This window comes from Astyanax mexicanus, chromosome 1 (genome assembly GCF_023375975.1).
Source record: "Astyanax mexicanus isolate ESR-SI-001 chromosome 1, AstMex3_surface, whole genome shotgun sequence".
NCBI lineage: Eukaryota > Metazoa > Chordata > Actinopteri > Characiformes > Acestrorhamphidae > Astyanax > Astyanax mexicanus.
This window is the reverse complement of record NC_064408.1, coordinates 58531283-58552977: the sequence shown is the minus strand read 5'-3', so window position 1 is coordinate 58552977 and position 21695 is coordinate 58531283. Positions and strand designations below refer to the sequence as shown.

At 35.5% G+C, this 21695-nt stretch overlaps 1 protein-coding gene across 2 annotated transcripts in view; it reads right to left on the bottom strand.

Moving 5' to 3' along the window:
- Positions 1–644: 644 nt before the first annotated feature.
- Positions 645–21695, bottom strand: part of pla2g4ab (phospholipase A2, group IVAb (cytosolic, calcium-dependent)) — a 32900-nt gene continuing 11849 nt past the window's right edge. For both annotated transcript variants that reach the window (XM_007245416.4, XM_015604817.3), the window contains 17 exons: positions 19505–19646; positions 17646–17727; positions 16260–16408; positions 15987–16100; positions 15797–15834; positions 14599–14743; positions 11672–11808; positions 11251–11473; positions 10895–11009; positions 8695–8832; positions 7894–7983; positions 6831–6893; positions 6469–6690; positions 6050–6234; positions 5245–5434; positions 3805–3962; positions 645–2185 (listed from right to left, as the gene is read on the bottom strand). In XM_007245416.4, coding sequence (XP_007245478.3) covers positions 2048–2185; positions 3805–3962; positions 5245–5434; positions 6050–6234; positions 6469–6690; positions 6831–6893; positions 7894–7983; positions 8695–8832; positions 10895–11009; positions 11251–11473; positions 11672–11808; positions 14599–14743; positions 15797–15834; positions 15987–16100; positions 16260–16408; positions 17646–17727; positions 19505–19537 — 2220 coding nt within the window. In that variant the 5' untranslated portion in view covers positions 19538–19646 and the 3' untranslated portion in view covers positions 645–2047. The remainder of the gene's footprint in view (positions 2186–3804; positions 3963–5244; positions 5435–6049; positions 6235–6468; positions 6691–6830; positions 6894–7893; positions 7984–8694; positions 8833–10894; positions 11010–11250; positions 11474–11671; positions 11809–14598; positions 14744–15796; positions 15835–15986; positions 16101–16259; positions 16409–17645; positions 17728–19504; positions 19647–21695) is intronic.

Sequence of the window (21695 nt, the reverse complement as noted above, 5' to 3'; positions counted from 1 at the left end):
TTTGATACAGCCAAATGAAAAACCCTTTTCTAGATATTTAGAAAAAAAGTAAAGATTTAAAGTCCTTTTTGGCAGGAATGCACTCTCTTATACGATATATTGTTTAATTAATTAATGGTTTTAAAATTGAACAAAGGGTGCACAAATTCTGCAAAATGACGGTTGGTGACCTAAAAATAGTATCATGAGCTTTTACAAAAAGGACATGAACCAGATATGTTCCATCAGTAAAAATTCTAAGGGGCCTACACAATTAATAATCTTTAATTAATACAGTTAAGTTAATTTCGGTCCTCTCCACATGTCTAGTTAAGCTGAGTCACAAGCTTTTTTTTTTTTTTTACATTTACTCACATACAGGGCTTTATGTTAAAAAAAAAAGAGATGGTTCTCAAGCCAGGTACCCCCCCCCCCACCCCACCCCCCCTCCCCCCCACAGCTAGGTGAGTGATGAAGATGAGGGTGGTGATGGGGTGGAGGTGGGTGCGAGGTCGAAAGTCACGAACGTGAGGAGCACCTGGGAGGTTATATATATAGGACCAGTGGGAGGAGCTTGGGAACTTGAGGCGTGGTTCATATCCCAAAATTTTGTTAATTCTTAACAACACTTATACACATAGGCACACAAAGCTTAAATTATTAATTTATTCTTTATAACAACAGCACTTACATTCAGTTGTTTTTTTATTTATTTCTACAATGAAATGTACTTTCTATGGTTAACAGAAAACAAACAAAATGTTACATACTCTTTGTCTCATGCAAATGTCATAAAACCTCAAGCAGACAATAAAACAAAAACCTGGGCTGTACATTCAATACAATACAATAGTGTAGAACAGTACCTAGCACAGTCCAGCTTTAAGATGTATGTGGCTGTGCTCCTGCTCTGTAGTGTGAATTCACCACTGTGTGCTGCTGGATTTATGCTGCTGGATACACCTGTATATTACAGGTCTTTGTTTCTTATTTTGGATTTCAATATGCATACCTGTTTTGCCATCCATGTAAGGAGTCATTAGTTTCATTAGTTTAAGGGCATTTTCACACCAGCACTATTTTGTCCGGATAAAACATGACTAATAAGAAAAAAATATTCTGAATAAAGAGTAGTGTACACATGGAAGCATAGCTTTACAATATCTTTAAGGTGTTAGATAAGAAATAAATATGTTTATTTTTATTTATTTCAACCCTATGCGTGTGGACTCCCATGTCTAAAAAGTGCAGAAAATCTTTGCACTTATCCTACCTTTGAGAAAATATTTAATTAACTCTAAAGGTATTTTAATAATAATAAACACACTGTTATTGAATACCTTTGCTGAGAATGTTTGAGAAGGTTAGTATGAAGGTTTATGTACAGTTTGACTGTATTTAGGCACCCCAGTATTTCCACATTCCATCTCCTTAGAGGAATGTTTCAACAAAAACTCTAATTTACGTCTTCTATTTTTAGCTGATCTCCTAACCTCAAAGATATTTACTCAGTCAAGACACATTTGGTGTCCAAACTGCTTTTTTTAGCTTTACACTTTAAACAAATAGTAGACATCACTCCATAAGATTTTTAGTTTGGCCTTGTAGCTTGAGCGCAAACCTAAAGAAAAAAAACATGCCCAGGCCAACATTTATATTTTTCAGCTAAGCACACCATTAATGTATTTATTGGGCATTCTGTAGATATTTAAAAAATCTACAAATAAGTTCTCATATCTTGTCAATTTAATGGCTGCAATTCACACCCAAGTCTAAATTCACATTTGATGGAGACATATATTAATGAAAAAAGCAAGGCATTCTCAGTGAGAATGAGACCTTTGTAAACACACAACTCTAGGGACACCTGTGCTGTGGAACAAAGTGCGCCGAGGAAGTTTTCTTGGACAGATCCTCAATGTAATAATTTATGTTCATTAGAGCACATGTTTAACAGTTAAATACAACTTTAGTTAAATAAAACTTCACCAATATCTCTGTTTTTTCCCAAGGTCCACATACTCTGTAAATGGCTCATCCAGTAACACCAACTGTGAGGATCGTCCATTCATTTATGGGCCTGCCCTCTGGTCTCCCTCTTCAGAAACTTCTTGTTCTGGATTTCATTCAGGGAGAGGGAGACAGAGCGGCGAGATGGATTCTCCTTCCTGTAGACAATGCTGTCTTTTAGGGCCTCTTTAATTACCTGGTGAAAAAATATAGAGGACAGTGCCTGAGACAATAGCTCAGCTAAACAACTAAAACAGTTAAAACCAAATAATATTTACAAAATAAGTGTTCTTATAAATAAGTTTATTTACAGTATTATATTATATTGTATTGTAGTCTTTAACTAGCAGCCACAGATTATCACAGCTGCTTGTTCTATATAAACTACAACATATGGACAAAAGTAAGAATATTATACAATAGTTTATCCTGCTTTTTGCTTTTTTCTGTATGTTCTGTTCTGGAATTTTCTACTAGATTTTAGAGCATTGCTGGGAAGATATAATTGTATTCAGCGACAAGAGTGTTAAAATAATCTTTTTCACCTGCAATACTTTTCATTAGACTAGAAAATCTGTGTGTGTGCATTTGCAAATCTGTGTCAGCAACAGGTGCAACTTAAAGTAGATGAACGCATATAATAGAAACAGTGTTTACTAAAATTTTGACATTTTGACTATTTTATAGATGAGATGCCAACCGTGCAGCTTGATTTATGGGATGTCAGTGTGTCTTTAGTATCGAAACAACAGGGACATTTTGAAAAAAGGCATGTATTAATTCTCTTTATTAATCATAATCATTTGGGCATAATGTGAAATAAACCACTCAGTGTGTCACTTGCTTTAAGATCCTTAAGATCTTAAAGATCCTTTAAGACATTTTAGGATCTAAGTGCGCTCTGACTTTGGCACATTTCTATTTTAGAGGCACAGCTACATGGATGTGTTCAGCGCTCCTCAGCAAAGGAATCTGATCTGCTCATTTATACTCGTTCATTCTGTATATTGTTGATGAAAAACTTTGCGTAGCTACTAACAGGCACGCATTACGGGTTTGTGCACTGCTGCAACACATCTTGCTGGTGTAAGATAGGGCCCATAGTGTAGTAGCTAGAGTTCACTTTATTTTCATCATAATAGATCTCTGTTTTTATCTGTTCCAAACAGGATGTGGCAACCAGTGCAGGTTACATGCCAGAGGAGTCTCTGTGATCCTATATGGTTATAATGCACACACAGTTAAATTATCTTAAATCTAGTCAGTGTATGTATTTTTACCTATTTTCAGGGATATATTAAGAATCTCTTTAGATGTTACACTTTATATTTCATATATTTCCTTTTCTTGTGGAGTTGAAATAAAACTGTATTTCATTAATCTTTCAAACTCTCTTTATCCCTTAAATAATGAGAATAAAACAAGTTGTTTACATTACTGTGCTCTTTAAGATCAGTGAATTAACTGTGGTATTTTGAATTGGTGGATATATGTAAGTAAGTACAGTGTTCTAGGCAATTTAACAATTTTATCTAGTGAAATAGTATAATTATTATAAATGAAATGATAATGTAGAAGTATGTACTACTACTTTATAAGAATTTAATCTCACAAAAAGACCTCTCAGACATACCTACAATATATGCCAACAAGAACTTTTCTCAATATAAAAATCCACTTAAAATTTCTGTAAATTAGCATAATATGTTCTGGATACTGTGGCTAAATATTGTCCCATGATATGTTCAGGAACTTGGGGGCATGGAGAGGATGTGCTCAGAACACAAGGCAGTATAAGACTAAGAGCTTCCTCACCTCTATGTTGTTGAGAGTGTTAAACTCCATGAGGTCATGCAGCTGAGTATAAGCCTGGTTGGAATACTGGAAGTTGAAAGTGGAGTATGGAGTTTCAGGATCATCAAAGATGTCAAAGTCAGCAAATTCTTTCTCTTTTTCAGTCTCACGTGGAACTCCTTCAGATCAAAAGAACAAGAGCTTTGTTTAGTAATGAAACACAAAACATACAATTATACAAAAAAATGCTTAGATCATGAAAAAAATGGCACATTATATGATCAAGAGTATGAAGTGTTTGTGCTTCTACAATCAGTCCAGTGTAATCCTTGATAGCAATTTGACATCAAATGTAATCCTTTGACATTAACTGTAACCAAGTTATGGCCTACAGTTGTGTACCAAAGGTGGTCTTTGAGTGAAGGTGTTAAGTGACCTCATTCTCTTGCACTTTAGAGCTCATATGCTGCACACATGCCTTCCTGCAAAATAACCACCAACACCACTCTTAATGTCCTTTACAAACCTACATACCACTCTACAAACACATACATCAACAAGCTTCTGGCAGAATTCCGATTGAACATTGAACTAAGATATTTTTTTTTTCAGGCCATGACTTTGGAAAGGCCTGCCCAAAAGCTTAATGTTACCACAATTTATTTAATCAACAGACAATTTTGATGTGTGTTTGGGTTCACTATCCTATTGCAACAACCAATTGTGTCAATTTTTTAACAGCTGACTGTTTAATTTATGTTAAAAAAATGAAAGAGGAAAGAGACAATTCTTCATCAGCATTACAGTATGTTCAAAACTGAATGTGTAACCTCCTGGGCATTTTGGCCAAGTTACTACATTTTTAAAAAATCTTTCAGAAATCTTTTTAGATATTTTAATCAAGTTTAAATGGGTCAAATTAAAAGCAGCGGTGTTCTTTTTTGTATGGCAGCAGTGAAAGCCTGCCTTGAATGTAGACATTGACACTGATGTTTCAGCAGCTTTAAGTTTATGGCAGAACTGTGGCTCTTGGGTTGTTTCTAAAATCTGAACCAGCTTCCCTTCAGCATAGGGTGACTGTGTGGGTGTTTTTCCAGACCTTGACAAAGTGGTCAACAACTTGTACATTGTTTGAACTGATAAAGTTAAAGTTTGGATTAGAAACAAATGTTTAGAAATGGCTCCAAAAGACATTGCAGACCTGTGTTAATGTATTATCATCCTTCTCAGATCTTAAATCTACTCATTATAGTGTGTTCTGGTAAACTCAAAAAACATTCTGTTACTGCTAGAAGCTAAGCAGTAACAATTCTCACATTACCCCTCTTAATGAAGGCACTGAAAGCTACCAGTGAAATCAAACACGATCACTAACATCACAAATTAATAATCTAAGTGGTGTTTGTAGATTTTATGACCCTGTGTTTATTTTATAACAAACCTATATTTGAACATACTTACCCGGCGCTTTGAACTTCCTGAAGTCTATGTTAACCAAGACAAAATGAATGACAGTAGGACAGTTCTTGTCACCCTTTTTAGGCTTGAAGATGTAGCACTCCTTCATCCCTTCCCGGTCAAACACTTTGGGGTCAATTTTTGGAAATGGAAGCTTGTTCATGCGTGCCCATTTCTCAGCCAACAAAAGCTCCTGTAGTGAAACAAATACAAATAATAGAAATTGTTTTAAATGTAATGTGAACTATTGTGTCAGTGTCAAATCCACACAGAGCCAGTCACTTCATTTTGATCAAAATGGTTGGTTTCTGTACTTGAGTTTCAAGAATGCACCTGTCTCTTAGTGTATGACACAAGGTGTACAGGCATCATGGATTTGAATTTTTTAGTATTACACATTTATTATTGTTATTTTAAATCACATTTAAATACACATTTTAGTGTTAGTGTTTATACAGAATTCTTGTGATAACTGTATCATTGTTGCTGAATGAGAGTGAAGTTATACATTGCTATTCTAGTGTTAGTACACCCAGGCAAAGAAAAGTTAAATCAACAACCTGAGCAGATGCATATGACAACACTGTTATATTTTAATTCTAACCTACTGTTTCATTCTTTGTCATCAATTCATCCACAACCACAGATCTAGGTAACTTTAGTGATGAGTAGTATAGTTAAAATACAATCAGATTATTAGCAAGTCTGCTTAAATAGCAGCATTTATGCTGCTTTGGGTTTTTGCTTAAATATCTGCATCTGGACAGAGATTCATCACTATTTGTTATAAGTATGTGTATATACAAACCTTAAATGGGGGACTAGAATCACTAGGCCGAGCTGAAAAGTCAAAGGAGATAATGAGGTCAACACCCCTTTGAGGTCTCAGGATCAAAGGATAGGGGAGGTTAAAGGTCAAGCCACTGTCCACGATATGGATTTTCTTGCTCTTCACGTCTAGTGGCTCATAGATGCGGTCAAACTCGTCTGGGTCTGAGGTGCATTCATAAATCAGAGAGAGAGAAAGATATATAAAAGATCTTAAGCGTAGATATGTAAAGAAATAAAATTTACTCCAAATTACAAATTACTATTCCAGTACATTTTACAAGGAATTGTCAAGCCTATGAATCCAGTCTTCCACATTATTGTAAAAAATAAAAACATTGATCAGTATTCTGGGTGAGCTACTAAGGCTTGTGCAGACCAGTACATATTAAGGCAAACCTGTGACAGCGTCTACTTCCTCATCTGGACTGTTCGGGCTTGGTATCTCAGTGAAGGGTGAGAAGGGAATGCTAGCGTTCAGGTTCAGGCCCAGCATGAAGTTGTGCACTTTCCCAGCTCTGCCCTCACGCGTGTTGAACAGGGTGGAGTCACTAAACAGTGAGGTGACCATGCGCTGAATCCAGCTGGCCTCTGCATGTCGATGATCATCTTCTACACCAGCTAGAACCAAAAGCCAAATGCAGCGTTTGTAGTAAAACATTAGCATTAAACACCAAGACAGGAACACATTTGCATGTTTTTTATACCACAGTTCTAGAATTATAGATTTAAATAGTGGCAGGTGAAGCAACATTTCTCACCTTTCCGTGGCTCTTCATCATCTTGGCTGTCTACCCCCACGATGTGTTCTGGCTTTATTTGTTCTGAGAGAAATGCAAGAATAATAGCCGTTAAATGATCAATACAGTGGCCTTAAGACAGAACATATAATACGTTACAAAGAAAGGTTGATGCATCAATTACACAGAAGAGCACAATTTTATTAGCTTTTATTTTTTTTTTTACTTTACATACTTGGTAGGTTAAGCCCTTTGCTTCAGCAAAGAGCATTAGCATGTTGTTCCTTTTTACAGAAAGCAAAATAACTTTTTTTAATTTGTTTAATTATTCTGATGATAAGGCGAAAAGCAGTTGTAAAAGTGGAACTAGCTTGTCACAGGAACCAAATGCAGATGCTATAGGTAACCACACAAGTCAATAAATGATGAAACATCAGCTTAGCAATCTGATAACCATCAGACAGGAAATGCAGCCCTTATACTATCTCTCTCTCTCTTTCTCTCTCTCTCACACACTCTCTGCTCTATCTTGTAGTATTCTTTAAACATCATATATTGCAAGATCACTCTGTGTAGACAATGAGACAAAACATAGTTTATATCTCACTGGATCTGTGAATATTATTTAGATACAATTAATACTGAAGCTCACCTGTTTAAATTAGCATAAACATGCCTTAAATCTGTTTGCAGTTATTTATTAATCTCCAACAGGCTTATGTAGTTTCTCATACTGTCAGACATAATGTTATCTATAAACATGAAGAAAATCCTTAATATATAAAGCATTAATACACAGTCATTGATTGTTTAATCTGCTGCAGAAAACACCAGTGATTTGGAAGTGTCTGACTGCTGTCCAAAAGTAAACTTTCAGTGTATTTGTTATCAGCACATATATTGTTCAGCTATTATGCATTATATCTTGCAGACAGAAAAGGACCATGTACTTGGAAAAGCTTGCATAAACAGACGTGGTTATTACATCCACCCACCTCCAGTATATTACAGTACGAATCAGAACTAAGTTTGATTAGTGAGAAAATCTTAGTCACTGTAATGTGAGAAAAAAACAGTATCATACCCAGCTCCTCCTCCATAGTGCTTCCACTACTGACATCTTTCACCCCCAGCACTCTGTTGAAGAGGATGGAGAAGGCACTTCCCCAAACCCCTATATAACAGAAACACACACATGGGCTTGGTTAATATAGTATTAAAGAAACAACAAGAATCCCAGATTTCTTACTAGACTTCCCAAACAAGCTTATAATTAATGTTGCACACAGAGCATAAGAATGACCTGCAAATGATCTGTAAATGATCTTAATTTAGATTTTATCCTAATGATCTGTGAAATCGCTATTTGTCCACTAAATGACAAATTAAGCATACCACATTTACCATTTGTAATTCAACTCTACTTTAGGAGCTTCAGATGCATTCCTGAGGAGACAGTGTCCCAGACAGTTTATTGCATCTTTATGTGACATTTTTACAGCTTCAAAACAATGTTGATGTTCCACTGACCTTTCATAAAAAGACTAGACTAAAGCTGGCATTGCTTTGGGTTTAGCATGTTGCTAATTGCACTATGTTACTCTGGTGAAGCAGGCAGAAAACATCTTGTGAGAACTTCACATTGCTAGGTAACTTGAGGCGTATTTGTGTAACATTACGCCTCTGCGCCAGTCCATATGATTCTTTTACTTTAAATGCCAGTTCTCTCAGCTTTCAGAAAAAGCATGTGAAAAGCATGTCCTTTAGGAGTGGCTCAAAGTACAAATTCCATTTCCACAGTGTGTTTGAACAGGGACAGTGCCATACTGTACAGGACACTGTCAAAGAAGAATGACAGTAGTGATGTAGAGAAATGACATGTTACCCATTAAGAAGTGCAGAGGGTTCTCTTCATATTTCTTGACAACGGTTCCCATGAAGAACTTGCTCCCAAAAAGGTCAGGGGGCATGAACGTGCCATATTTAGCCATGCCAATCTCATAGGGGCTGAACTCCACCCAGTCTGTGAAAGTACACAAAAACAAGTCTACGTTTTAGCACACTGCTAAACAATATGCTTCCGTTTTCACAAAGACGGCGGCCCTGCCTATAAGAAGATGCGTCATTTCTAGTCTTGCACAATTACATGAGTATGTAACAATGGCTCAAAGTGTATCTGCAGATTCCTGTATGAAATGTGTGATCAATAAGAAAAGAGCTTTCAAACTATTGAGAGACAAACGAGTGCATGTTATGCTTTTTCTGTAGACTCGTATTCATATAGTATCAGAACAAGACAGGTGGTGTTGTGTGAAAATGCCTATGAAAACAAGAAGCACTTTGATGAATAAACCCTTCCCTGTCTGTATAATCCCTTTTGACAGTCACTAAAACCTTCTGCTTTATGCATGTTTTTACATAACAGTGACATGCTGAGCCACTAAACATAAACTATGATGCTGCTGAACAATAACAATTAAGTGCTTTTGGGAGATATAAGAAAAGAATCAGAAGAATTAGCAGATTAGCATGTCTTTTACTGCAGGCATTAAAAGTCTAGAAAAGCATGTTTAATTAAGAATTCATTAGAAGCAAGAGAGCATAACAACTACAACTAGCACCTTTTTAGTTCTGAGCAGCTAATGATTACAAAAAAGGTAACTATTAATAGTTTCTTCAGCACCACAACTTGTATGTATGTATCTATATTCTCTACAAATAAATAAAACCTTAAAATAAAAATATGTATTAAGAATATTTGTATTTAAAAAGTCACATATGTAAGCCTTTAGTATTTATTAAAATTATATACTGTAATCCCCATTTTTAAGAATTGTTTACAAAATCTGTTTACAGTGTACTCTGTACATGTGTCTAAATGTCTAGGTAAGACCTTCAATAAATAGCATTAGTAAAGGCAACTAACTAACACAGTGTCTATTTTTGCAGTTTGACATGAATTCAAATGGTTTTACACTAAGTGGATTTTTTTTCTTTCTTTTCATTTCAAGAGATTAAGCAATACAAAGATTTGTTGTGCCAGTGACCATATTATTGCTGTCATACAACCCCCTTGCAAAATGGCAACTTTACGTGAGAAGGACAAACATGTTCTTTAATTTTTGTGGACATTAAAGTAAAAATATTGTATTATATTTCTTTTGATACATTTTTTATCAGCTTACCACAATGTAAAATTTATTTGCCAGTTATAGATTATGTAAAAAAAATAAAACAGCAAAAAAAATTTATAATTCTGATAAATTTATTTGTATTAGTGTATAATTTTTATGTATGCTAATATGTATAAGCGGAACACGTCTGTCAGTCAAGCTCTTGAGGGAGGAGACTTCACAGATTTCCAGTGTAAAACAAGCCATCATGTAAAGTAAAGAAATTCCAGGGATATCCCAAAGATAGCAACCCCAGGGCTGGGCACTGCTGCTTGTAATTCCAGAGGAACTCCACTGACGTACTGCTTGTTTAGAAGAGTGTCTGATGCTCGTACTCAGTTACAGAGGCATCTGCACACAAAGCTGTGCTTTTCTTCAGGGCTTTAAAATAACAATGCCTGTCCTAAAAGGAGAACATGTAGGAGGTTTGCATACTTTACTGATGGATGCTTTCAGGTTTCCTTTGATTGATTTATTGGAGATTAAGTGGCTGTGGAATGTTGCTGGTTGAGTCTTTGCAGTTCAGCAGGGTAAAGTGTTAAAATAGAATGGCTATTCTTTCAAAACAGTTCAAATGTTTTGTACCAGAGCATATCTGTCTAAATTATTATTCATGCTTCTGTGATAATATGTGCATGTTTTTACATTTTTTCCCTTTCATGAGGGAATGGGAAAATATTTTTTCCTATTAATTTTCCCATTCCCATGCATATTATTATTTTTATTATTATTATTTATTATTATTATTATTATTATTATTATTATTATTATTATTATTTTGATTGTTCTTTTATTTGTGCAATGACACTGGGTCTTATTATTAACATTTTATCATTTTTGCATTAAATCATACCACAGAAACTCCTGAATTAACATTTCTACACTGCTGTATCTATCTGTGCCTCACCTTACCTGCAAACATAAGCTCAGAGACATCCGGTTTGACATGCAAGCAGGTGAAGAGGGGCAACGGAGACTGTGCCTCATTTATCTTCTCTTGTAGCTCACTTAACTTAATGTCCATCCTCTGTACAGAGACAAACCGAGACAGATCACCACACATCCAGACACATGCAGAACATTCCTTATTTTTTAAACAAAACTATAAAAAAAATCTTGTTTACTAAAGTTTATGTGGCAAGTGCCACTTCTTGTTTTAAAATTGTTTATATTGATTGCAATCATTATAGATGGATAATTATAACACTGTTTTAGATATATTGGACCTTATAGAGTGAACTTTATTTAGTATTCATCTTCACACATACAGCAGGTATGAGCGTCTCTCCAATCAGCATGCCAAAGATGTCTGTGAATGTGACGGGCTGTCCACCAGCTTTTTTGCTCCACAGAGCCTGGACGTAGTTGGTGATGTGTTGGGGCAGGAGCAGCCGGAGAGGGTTGCTGCTCACACTCTTCATTAGCTCCTGATTGATCTGTTCTGGACCTTTTTGGGGGAACTCAGGGTGAGAGTACAATGTAGACATATACCTTGAGGAAAGATAATGAGAAAGTTGTGAGAAAAGAGACTAAGCTACTATAATAGATGAACGACATAAATTGATACTGAATAAATCGATGGATAACATATGGAGTTGATTTTTTTTAGACTTTTTAGATTTTTTAGACTTGTCAGTGTTGTGATGAGTGAACTTCACACTGTGAAAGAAGGGTGAAATATAAGCATACCAGGTGGATCCAGAGAGGCCGGCAACATAAGTAGCACAGTCCAAAACCCCAGACTCATACAGAGCCTTCATGACCCCTGAGAACCCGACCATCGCCCTGAAGCCACCTCCTGATCCTACTACAGCTACCACAGGAACCTGCGCAGACACAAGTATACATTACATCACTTCCTGAACGTTAGCTAAACGTTTTTCAGCTGACCATTGAGTTCTGACAACACTTCCTCCTAATTGCATTACTTCAGTATTTCTCAATCCTGGTCCTGGCACCCCCCTGCCCAGCACATTTTAGTGATTTCTCTATTTTATTGCCCTCACTGCAACTCTAAAAGGACTTAATTAACTGATTAGTGTTGAGAGAAGAGAAAGAAATGGATATGAAATTGTGAATGTGATTGTTCGTATGATCTCAACTGTTGTTTGTTACCTATTTTGCCAGCCTATATGTATGTTAAGTGTTTATTATAACATGTTAAGTCTAGACTGGGTACCCACATGGTTTAGATCACAAGGCAAAACTGATATTATTTGCCAGGCCTTTGCCCAATCCAGAAAAGAGAACATACAAAAAAACATCCAACTGCTGGCCTGTGAAAATGGAACAGGGCCCAAATAAGCCAACCTTTTACAGTGTTAAGGGTTGATAATCATCTTAGATGCCTAACTTTTCATGGAATTTGATAATGTGATTTTCATCCATGTTATTCTAGAGCTTTTAAAAAATATGTTGGGTCCAAATGATGTAGAAAATCGTATATATACCAATCATTTATGGACATCAACAAACTGTTAAAAATATATTTTTTCTAGTTTGCTGAAGGGAAATGTCTCATTAAAGAAGATCCATTTTCTCCTTATCCATCAGCTCAGATGTTTGTAACTGTGTGCAGCCTAAAAACCTGTTCCCAAACTTTTTTCTCTGCTAAGCCCTCACACAGGCCATGCACACAGTTATGATATCCCTCTGACAGTTCCAGAATCATCTGATCCTCCACATCTGCAATAATCTGTGAAGCCCTTTTCTTAACATTGGTTCTTGAAAGTAACGGAGAGTTTGTAAAGGAGAAAACAGAACAGGTTAGGCTGGTAGGGTGCATTTAATCTTTATGGAGGGACCATAGAAAAGTGTCTATCGTGCTACTTAACTTCTATCGTTTATTTGCATAAACTCGGTTTATATAAGTGATAATAATGTTGCTTTATGTTATTAAACTCAGGATAGCTGAACAATGGAGACGTATTGTTCTTTTGAAAAAAAATCTACCTCATCTGTTTTCATTTAATACATAAATATTGCTGCACTAAAAGGTAGTCATTCTCATTTGTGAAAGTTTGGTTTAATGTCACTTTGAAATAAAGGTGGAAAAAAGTAAGCAATTATATTATTTTGTCATATTTTTGGAAGAATAACTGAAAACATACTTAAATGTGGTATATCATGATATATATTGTTATCGTGATATATAAAAAATTCCATATCGCAATATATTATTTTTCCCATATCGCCCAGCACTGGGAGAGAACACTTAATGCATATTACAGGTTTCAGACTGTCTCTGAGTTCAATTTTAAATAACATTCCTGTAAATTAACATATGCGTATAATCTAAATAAGCCTATGAGCAACTCAAAATTACTTACATTCTTTTTTCACTTATAGTAAAACCTACAAATACATATTTCATAAAGCTCTTTAACGGATTCTATTACTTAAACATAATTTTACTTTATTTGTTTATTAAGAACAAATACACAATGAATCCTAAATTACAATAATGGGTGTAACTAAATTAAAAATAAGCACTCATTTCTTTATGCTACGTAAAACTGCAAATCAGAATCTTTTGATTTATGGGGTTGGTTATGGGTCCAGTCAGGAATTAAGTCTAAACTAAATTTTCCCTTCAATGGAAATCTCCATTTAAACTGCCAATAAAAAGTCCAAGACTATGTTTAATCCCTGTCTGAGAAACTGCCCCATGCAGTTTAAGTTTAAATTAAACCTCAATTAAAACTTTCACTTAAAATTAGCTGCTGTAGGCTTCAAGGACATTGCAGTCCAGGGCATCAATCATAAAATGTTGAGCTTACAGAGGCTTGTACTGCCTTGTAAAGGTCAGGTGTGTAAACCATGCAAAGCATATCCGCAGTGCTTCTCTGTTCAAATACCCAACCAATTACATAAGCTGACTGCTCTCACATTCATAAATCAGAGCAGTTCTTTTACAGGTCAGTGTAAGAACTAAATGCTTACCAAGAATTGCCACAGATTGTGAAATTTTAACTTAACTTATTCTATTAAAATTGAATTAATTAGTTTTTAGTTCTTGTTAAGTTTACATTTTACATTTTTAAAGCACCTATTTTTAGGAGATAACATTTTTAACCAGTTCTCCCTTATAGATTAACCACAGGACACCTCTGATATATGTTGCACAAGTTGTTCTGAATGGGTAAATGATAGACAGTTGAATCATTTATAAATCAGCTATGTACTCTATGAAACAGCCTTCCTGAACTACCAGGATTTTGTCAGTTTAAGAGTTACCTGAACTAAACATCATAATGAACTTTTTATAGCATGCCTATACTGCAATAATGATGCATAAACCATATGCTGTGCAGCCCTGCTAGGAATTCAGTAAATGTAAGCAAAAATACTGGGTCAATAAAATCAATCTGGCATTAAAAAATATAGAAATCATAAGCACTAAAGTATGCTTTAGCTTAAGTTAACAACCGTTTTTACAAGGGGTTTGTTTAAATGAGGTATAGGGGAAGGCATGCATATGGTATGGCGGATCTTCACAGTATCTAAATGGACTGAAGCCATCAAACCTAAACAGATCCCAATCCATTTCATTCCAAAGTTACACTTTCTTAATACCAGGAATGCATGTATGATTTTGTGACAAGTAAATAACATACTTCTCGAGGGGAGGAAGGCAGGAAGCAAGGTTTCTCCATATTCAGAAGCTTCTTAATGCCCAGCATGACTCTGTCTCTGCGGCGCTGCCTGTACAGTTTCTCCTTGTCACACAGAGCCAGGCTGAAGCGCAGATCCATGGCAGAGCTGGGAAAAGACAGGCTACATATAAGTGAGGTGAGATTTTTCCAACAAACAGTTTTATGCTGTACACTGCATGTATTAGGTACAAGCATAGTGAATGAGACAGGGGCCTCCTATTATGGTTGGCTGGTCTTGAGTTGTGGCATCGGGTAAATACTACTTATTCAAATGACATGGGTTTAGACTAGAAGGCCATTGAGGTTGATGTATAAGAAACATCACACACATGGGGGTTAGCTTTCACATGAGAGTTTGCTTACTAGCTGTGTACTATCACTCACAGGTACGCTCTAAATATGTTCCGTCATTTGTGTTATTCATTACGCTAAAGACATAGTTGTGTGACAGTTTTCCCCCGTACTCTAAATGTGGTACAGTCAGTCAAGGCGTGCTTGGTGTCCGGAGGTTTCTTCTTTAGATTTGCGCTGGAGCTATGAGATTAATGTAGCTAGCACGCAATGGAAACTTATACCTCACCAATGAGCATTGTGAAATCTACATGCCTCACAAGATATCACATACACACTTCTCTTAAATACCTTATGACACACTGTTAAAACTATAATGTCTATAAAAAGACATTCAAGTCTTTTAGCTGCATTGAGAAACTAAAAAATGCAAACCTTATTTACCAAACACATATTGGTAAAAATAAATTGTGTAAATGTGAAGTCCTCAACGCCACTGTGCCTGACAGCTCAACAGTGTCAGACTGGCTAGGTCTGAGAAATGCATCAGGGTGGATCCTGTGGTCTCTGACACAGACACTAGTCGCATCCATCACTGACATCACCCACTCAGCTGTGAGATTGGAGCCTACTGCTAGCCTGAGATTCAAAACATTCCAGATGTAATGACGCAGCATTACCATCAGTGCCAACACCAACAATGCAGAGTGTGAGAGGGTTCCTTCTCTTTGTTTTATCAATGACTACAATAGCTTTCCTGACACACATCAAAAAAACAAACACTTATTGGCTTCCTGGAGCCATTTTTTGCAATTCGGCAAGACCAGCAGAGCTTTGAGAACTGTGTCACATTTGCCAGGATACATACCACACCTCCACACTCAGCTCTAAGTACACATTTGTTGCCTGTGAAAACAAAACAATGACAATTAGTGTGATGTGAATCACTGCAATTCAAAATGTAAACAAAGTATGACTTATGTCGTAGAATATGGTATTCCACAGAAACTTTAGCCAAAAACTAACCAAAAAAAAAAAAAAGAGAGAAAAGTTCTTACCTTTCCTATTAGAAATGAAACTAATTCCGTTTGTCCCACTCTGAGTTTGGAAATGTTATATGATGCTGAACCCAAAGTTTCATCCATCACATAATTAGCGTCCATTAAAGTCAACTGAAAACAATGCACATAAACAGTATTACAGTATTAGTCAGACTGGTCATTTTTAGTGGTTATAATGTACTACCTACATCAGGCAATTAGCAGTCAGACCAGAACAAGTTACTAAAATGAATGAAGCTAAAATTAACTAATGAAACTGTTAATTGCTACCTCCAAAACATTGTCCTGGTTGGGATCCAGTATGAATTCGAAGTTTTCATTCCACTCTGGGTTAATGTTGTTATCTATATGCTGGGTTCTCTTCCTGCTCTCAGGAGCCGTGGGAATAAAAAGCTCCACATAGGGGTCTGGAGTGTCCACTATAAGCACAAGCAAATAAAATAATAGGAAACAGCTTTAATCTTTGAAGTAGAAAAGTTAAGGTACAAGTAAAAAAAACAACCTTTTTTATCTTTATTGTGTATGCAAAACATATTACAGTCTGTGTGATGTTGTTTTATTAAATTAAGTTAAATTTATTATTTTTTGACACAAAATAAAGGACAGCTGCTTTTTACAAATATAAAGCAGTAGTCAATGAACAGAAAGAGAATACCTTAAAGCATTCTACAAATATTTTACTGAACTACATGTTTTTATAGTTAATCTACTAAATTAAAAGAACAATTCAGCAAAAAATAGCAATTCAGACTATTTTCCTATTAGCCTAAAAGTTAAGCTCTTGAGTTTTGCACTGAAATTGTAAGGATCACAAGCAAATGAAGGTTTGCCTTTTTGTTTTGAGTGATAATATTCACTGTTACTGGGCTTTTATGTATAAAAGACTTATAACATTACACTAGATATTTTACTGAGCTTAATTGACATACTGTGTCGTTATCACTTTTTAACACTGATCAACCACATTTTATTATGCAGATTATATAACTAGTCCTGATTAAACGTATTTATTGCAGTGAAGATTGAGAAACCTTTATTGTTTTATATATATATATATATATAGATTTACTTTTCCACTCCTAGTCTACACACCTCCACTACCATAATCATGAACTGTCTTTCTTCTCATCATAAACTGAGTATTGATTCAAATCACCTGTTTATCACCTACATTGTTAGTACTGAAACCTCTCTGTTCCACATTCATCTTGAGAAGTACTGTCAAAATAATCATATTCTGTGTGCCAAACCAGCAAGTATTACTGATAATCTTTAACATTATTTTAAATTGCTCCATTATCACTGTAGTGCAAAACCTAAAAAGCAGACTTTATGGACCAAACGTCTTGGTTTGATAGAGAATCCTTTGGGAAAGGGAAAAGGTGTAAATCAGATTTTTCTCAAATTTTTTTGCAGATTTCTTTATAGTTGCAAAACTTTTGTACTAAATACTGATGGTAGTTGCACTATTATCAGCTGATATCATTTAAAATGTACCTTTTAATTAATATTTTCCATTTTATTGCTCTTTAAATGTCATGTCCTAAAATGCATCTCTGCCCATGACCATACTTAAGTCATCCAGAGCATTGGGGCTAACATCTTTTGATGTGCAAAAAAATGTATAATGCTACAAAAACATGTTTCATAACTCACGCAAATCACCCAGAGCTCCTTTAGTGACATTTTCTGCCCGTAGTACTATCACTTTCAACTTGTGGGAGTACTGCTGCTCCACCTTAAAAGACCACACACACATACACAACAGTGTAAGTGATGAAAACTGAATTGACCAGCATTTAAATGGTTTTCAAATACATTATTTGAACAGAGTAACATGAGTAAATGTTTACACTGCATTTAAATGTTTATTTAAAATAACTTGCATAATGTGCATTTACACTAACAAGAACTACACTTTGTTCTTCAGCTTGGCTCACAGGATATAACATACTTAGTTAAAAATAAGAATTCCTTGTTACGTTTTACTGTATTTATATTTATTTTTTCAAATCATATGTGGTGCTTTTTTCAGGTAAAAACACTCAAATTTCTGATATAAATGGATTTGTGTACTTTTGCACAGTTCAGATTAAAATAATTACTTCAGATTAGAACAATTAGCAAGTGTGTTACCTTAAAACGTTTAGTTAATAGAACACAAAACTTTAAGTTGAGTTTATTGAGTTTTTTTTTCAGCAGCCATTTTGTTTTACAGTTTACAGTGTTGTGAAAAGTATTTGCCCCTCCAGATCACACTAAATGGTTTATATCCTCAGATATTGTAATATATAGCATAATATAAGGAAAGCATTTTTAGCAAGAAGATAAAAAAATGACATTTTTAATTGAAACTACTTAAATGTGACATTCATTTGGAAACAAATAGCGTGTTAAAAAACTACTGACAGAAAAAACAATACAGTGTGCGCATGCCATAATTTGTGTATTTGCAAACACTTCTTACAATTTAATTTATGAAAAATCTGCCATTTTTCAGTCCACTGTACATGAAAGGAGGGTTGCAGCACTAGTAAGAAGTGTGAACACACATCAGCGACGGTCTTACTGGTTAATGTTCAAACGGATTAGTGGCACATGTTTTAGCAGACGCACTCTATATAAAGCAGAGGCATGCATGAATAGGTAAACATTTTGAATACTGTTACGGTTAGCTTTTTGTCTAGAACAGATTTCCACTCACTTTCCTGGCCTGATGTTATTTCTCTGTCTAGCAGGAGCACACAAGTGTATAGTGTAGCAAACTGAGCATAAAAACTAGGGGAGAGCAGTGTTACTAATGTGCAATCATGAGAATGACTGTCTCTGAAAAATGAAGGCAAATTTGTAAAAGTAGCATATTATCAGGAAGTGGCTGATGTGTGTTACCACACTGTGTTGGACTAGGTCAAAAATGCTTTGAGGAGTTTGAAACTGGCCTGATTTACAGTCCTATTTTGCTTATGCCGTGTTTTACAGTTCACAGTATGTAACTTTCATGTAAATCTATTCACCAGTGGCAAGGTAAATGCAGTTTTCTTACTTTATGAAACTGCAGAAACTATTACACATTATGAAATAGTATATCAAATTAAAAGTGTAACAATGGTATTACTTTTTTATTTGTTGCTTTAATAGCATACTATTTATTTTTATTCTCATGATAAAATGTACATTTGGATACATTTTACATATATTTATAATGTGACCCCTATCTCCAGTTTGCGCTGCTGTTAGGAATAACTGTACAAGGTTACACCATTATTTGGAGGCCATAGTAAATAAAGGTACTCATTAAAACATCTGTGTTGTCAGAAGTGCCTTTTGTTACTGAGCAACTGACATCTGTTCCAATGAATGAAATACAAAAGTAGTTGCCATGTTCGCATGAAAGAATCTATTAGCAAAAGCAATCACTTTTTTACACCTACCAAGCATGTTTCCACAGACCTAAAGTGCGTGAATGTGAGAAATGTTGAGTTATTACAGTAAATGGAAAATTTTGTTGAACTTACAACAATGTACTGGTAAGGGTCCAGGCCAGACATAGTGGTGTATATAGGTGATCAGGACTGACTGAATGACTGCCTCCTTCCTGGTCAAAGGCTCTCTTCACCATGAGAGAAATCTTGAGGGCACAAGAACACTCATCTGTCCCTGGTGTAAATTCCATTAGAAAAAGAGTATTCCAGTTGTTAAGATCAATGTTATTCCAGTTGTTTTAATGTTAAAACATAGATTTCACTGAAAAAAGCAAAGCAGTAAAATTATTTCATTATTTTGATCAATTAAGATTAAGAATAACGCATGCATTTCACAAGACAGTAGCAGTTTGTGTGTATGCGTGTTAGAGAACGACATAAAGGGGAAGTGTGCAGTGAGAAAACCGAGATAGGACACTGGGTAACAGGATGGAAGTAGACACATTTCCATTCTCACTTCTCTGGTTCAGACTGAGTCAGCAGACTGTCTAAAGAGTCACTGTGTTTGGAAAGTTACCTCAAGAAAAAATTCTCTAAACCAAAAAATATATATTCAAACTACAGTGCTGAATGAACAAACACACTACTGAATATACATAAAGTGCTGAATGAACACCTACAGTGCTGATTACACACATACACTGCTGAATGAACACATACAGTGCTGAATGAACAACTACCCTGCTGATTAAACACATACAGTGCTAAATAAACACATACAGTGCTAAATAAACACATACAGTGCTGAATGAACACATACAGTGCTGAATGAACACATACAGTGCTGATTAAACACATACAGTGCTAAATAAACACATACAGTGCTGAATGAACACATACAGTGCTGAATGAACACATACAGTGCTGATTAAACACATACAATGCTAAATAAACACATACGGTGCTGAATGAACACATACAGTGCTGAATAAACACATAACGTTACAGTGCTGAATAAACACATACAGTGCTGAACGAACACATTCACTGTTGAATATACATAAAGTGCTGAATGAGCACATACAGTGCTGAATGAACACATACAGCGCTGAATGAATACATACAGTGCTGAATGAACACATACAGTGCTGAATGAATACATACAGTGCTAAATAAACACATACAGAGCTGAATGAGCACATACAGTGCAGAATGAACACATACAGTGCTGAATGAATACATACAGTGCTGAATGAACATATACAGTGCTGAATGAATACATACAGTTCTGAATGAATACATACAGTGCTGAATGAACACATACAGTGCTGAATAAACACATACAGTGCTGAATAAACACCCATACTGCTGAATATACATAAAGTGCTGAATGAGCGCATACAGTGCTGAATGAATACATACAGTGCTTAATGAGCACATACAGTGCTGAATGAGCACATACAGTGCTTAATGAGCACATACAGTGCTGAATGAACACATACAGTGCTGAATGAATACATACAGTGCTGAATGAATACATACAGAGCTGAATGAGCACATACAGTGCAGAATGAACACATACAGTGCTGAATGAATACATACAGTGCTGAATGAACATATACAGTGCTGAATGAATACATACAGTTCTGAATGAATACATACAGTGCTGAATGAACACATACAGTGCTGAATAAACACATACAGTGCTGAATAAACACATACAGTGCTGAATAAACACCCATACTGCTGAATATACATAAAGTGCTGAATGAGCGCATACAGTGCTGAATGAATACATACAGTGCTGAATGAGCACATACAGTGCTGAATGAATACATACAGTGCTGAATGAAAACATACAGTGCTGAATGAATACATACAGTGCTGAATGAATACATACAGAGCTGAATGAGCACATACAGTGCAGAATGAACACCCATACTGCTGAATATACATAAAGTGCTGAATGAGCACATACAGTGCTGAATGAGCACATACAGTGCTTAATGAGCACATACAGTGCTGAATGAACACATACAGTGCTGAATGAGCACATACAGTGCTGAATGAATACATACAGTGCTGAATGAATACATACAGTGCTAAATAAACACATACAGTGCTGAATAAACACATACAGTGCTGAATAAACACATACAGTGCTGAATAAACACATACAGTGCTGAATGAACACATTCACTGTGGAATATACATAAAGTGCTGAATGAGCACATACAGTGCTGAATGAGCACATACAGTGCTTAATGAGCACATACAGTGCTTA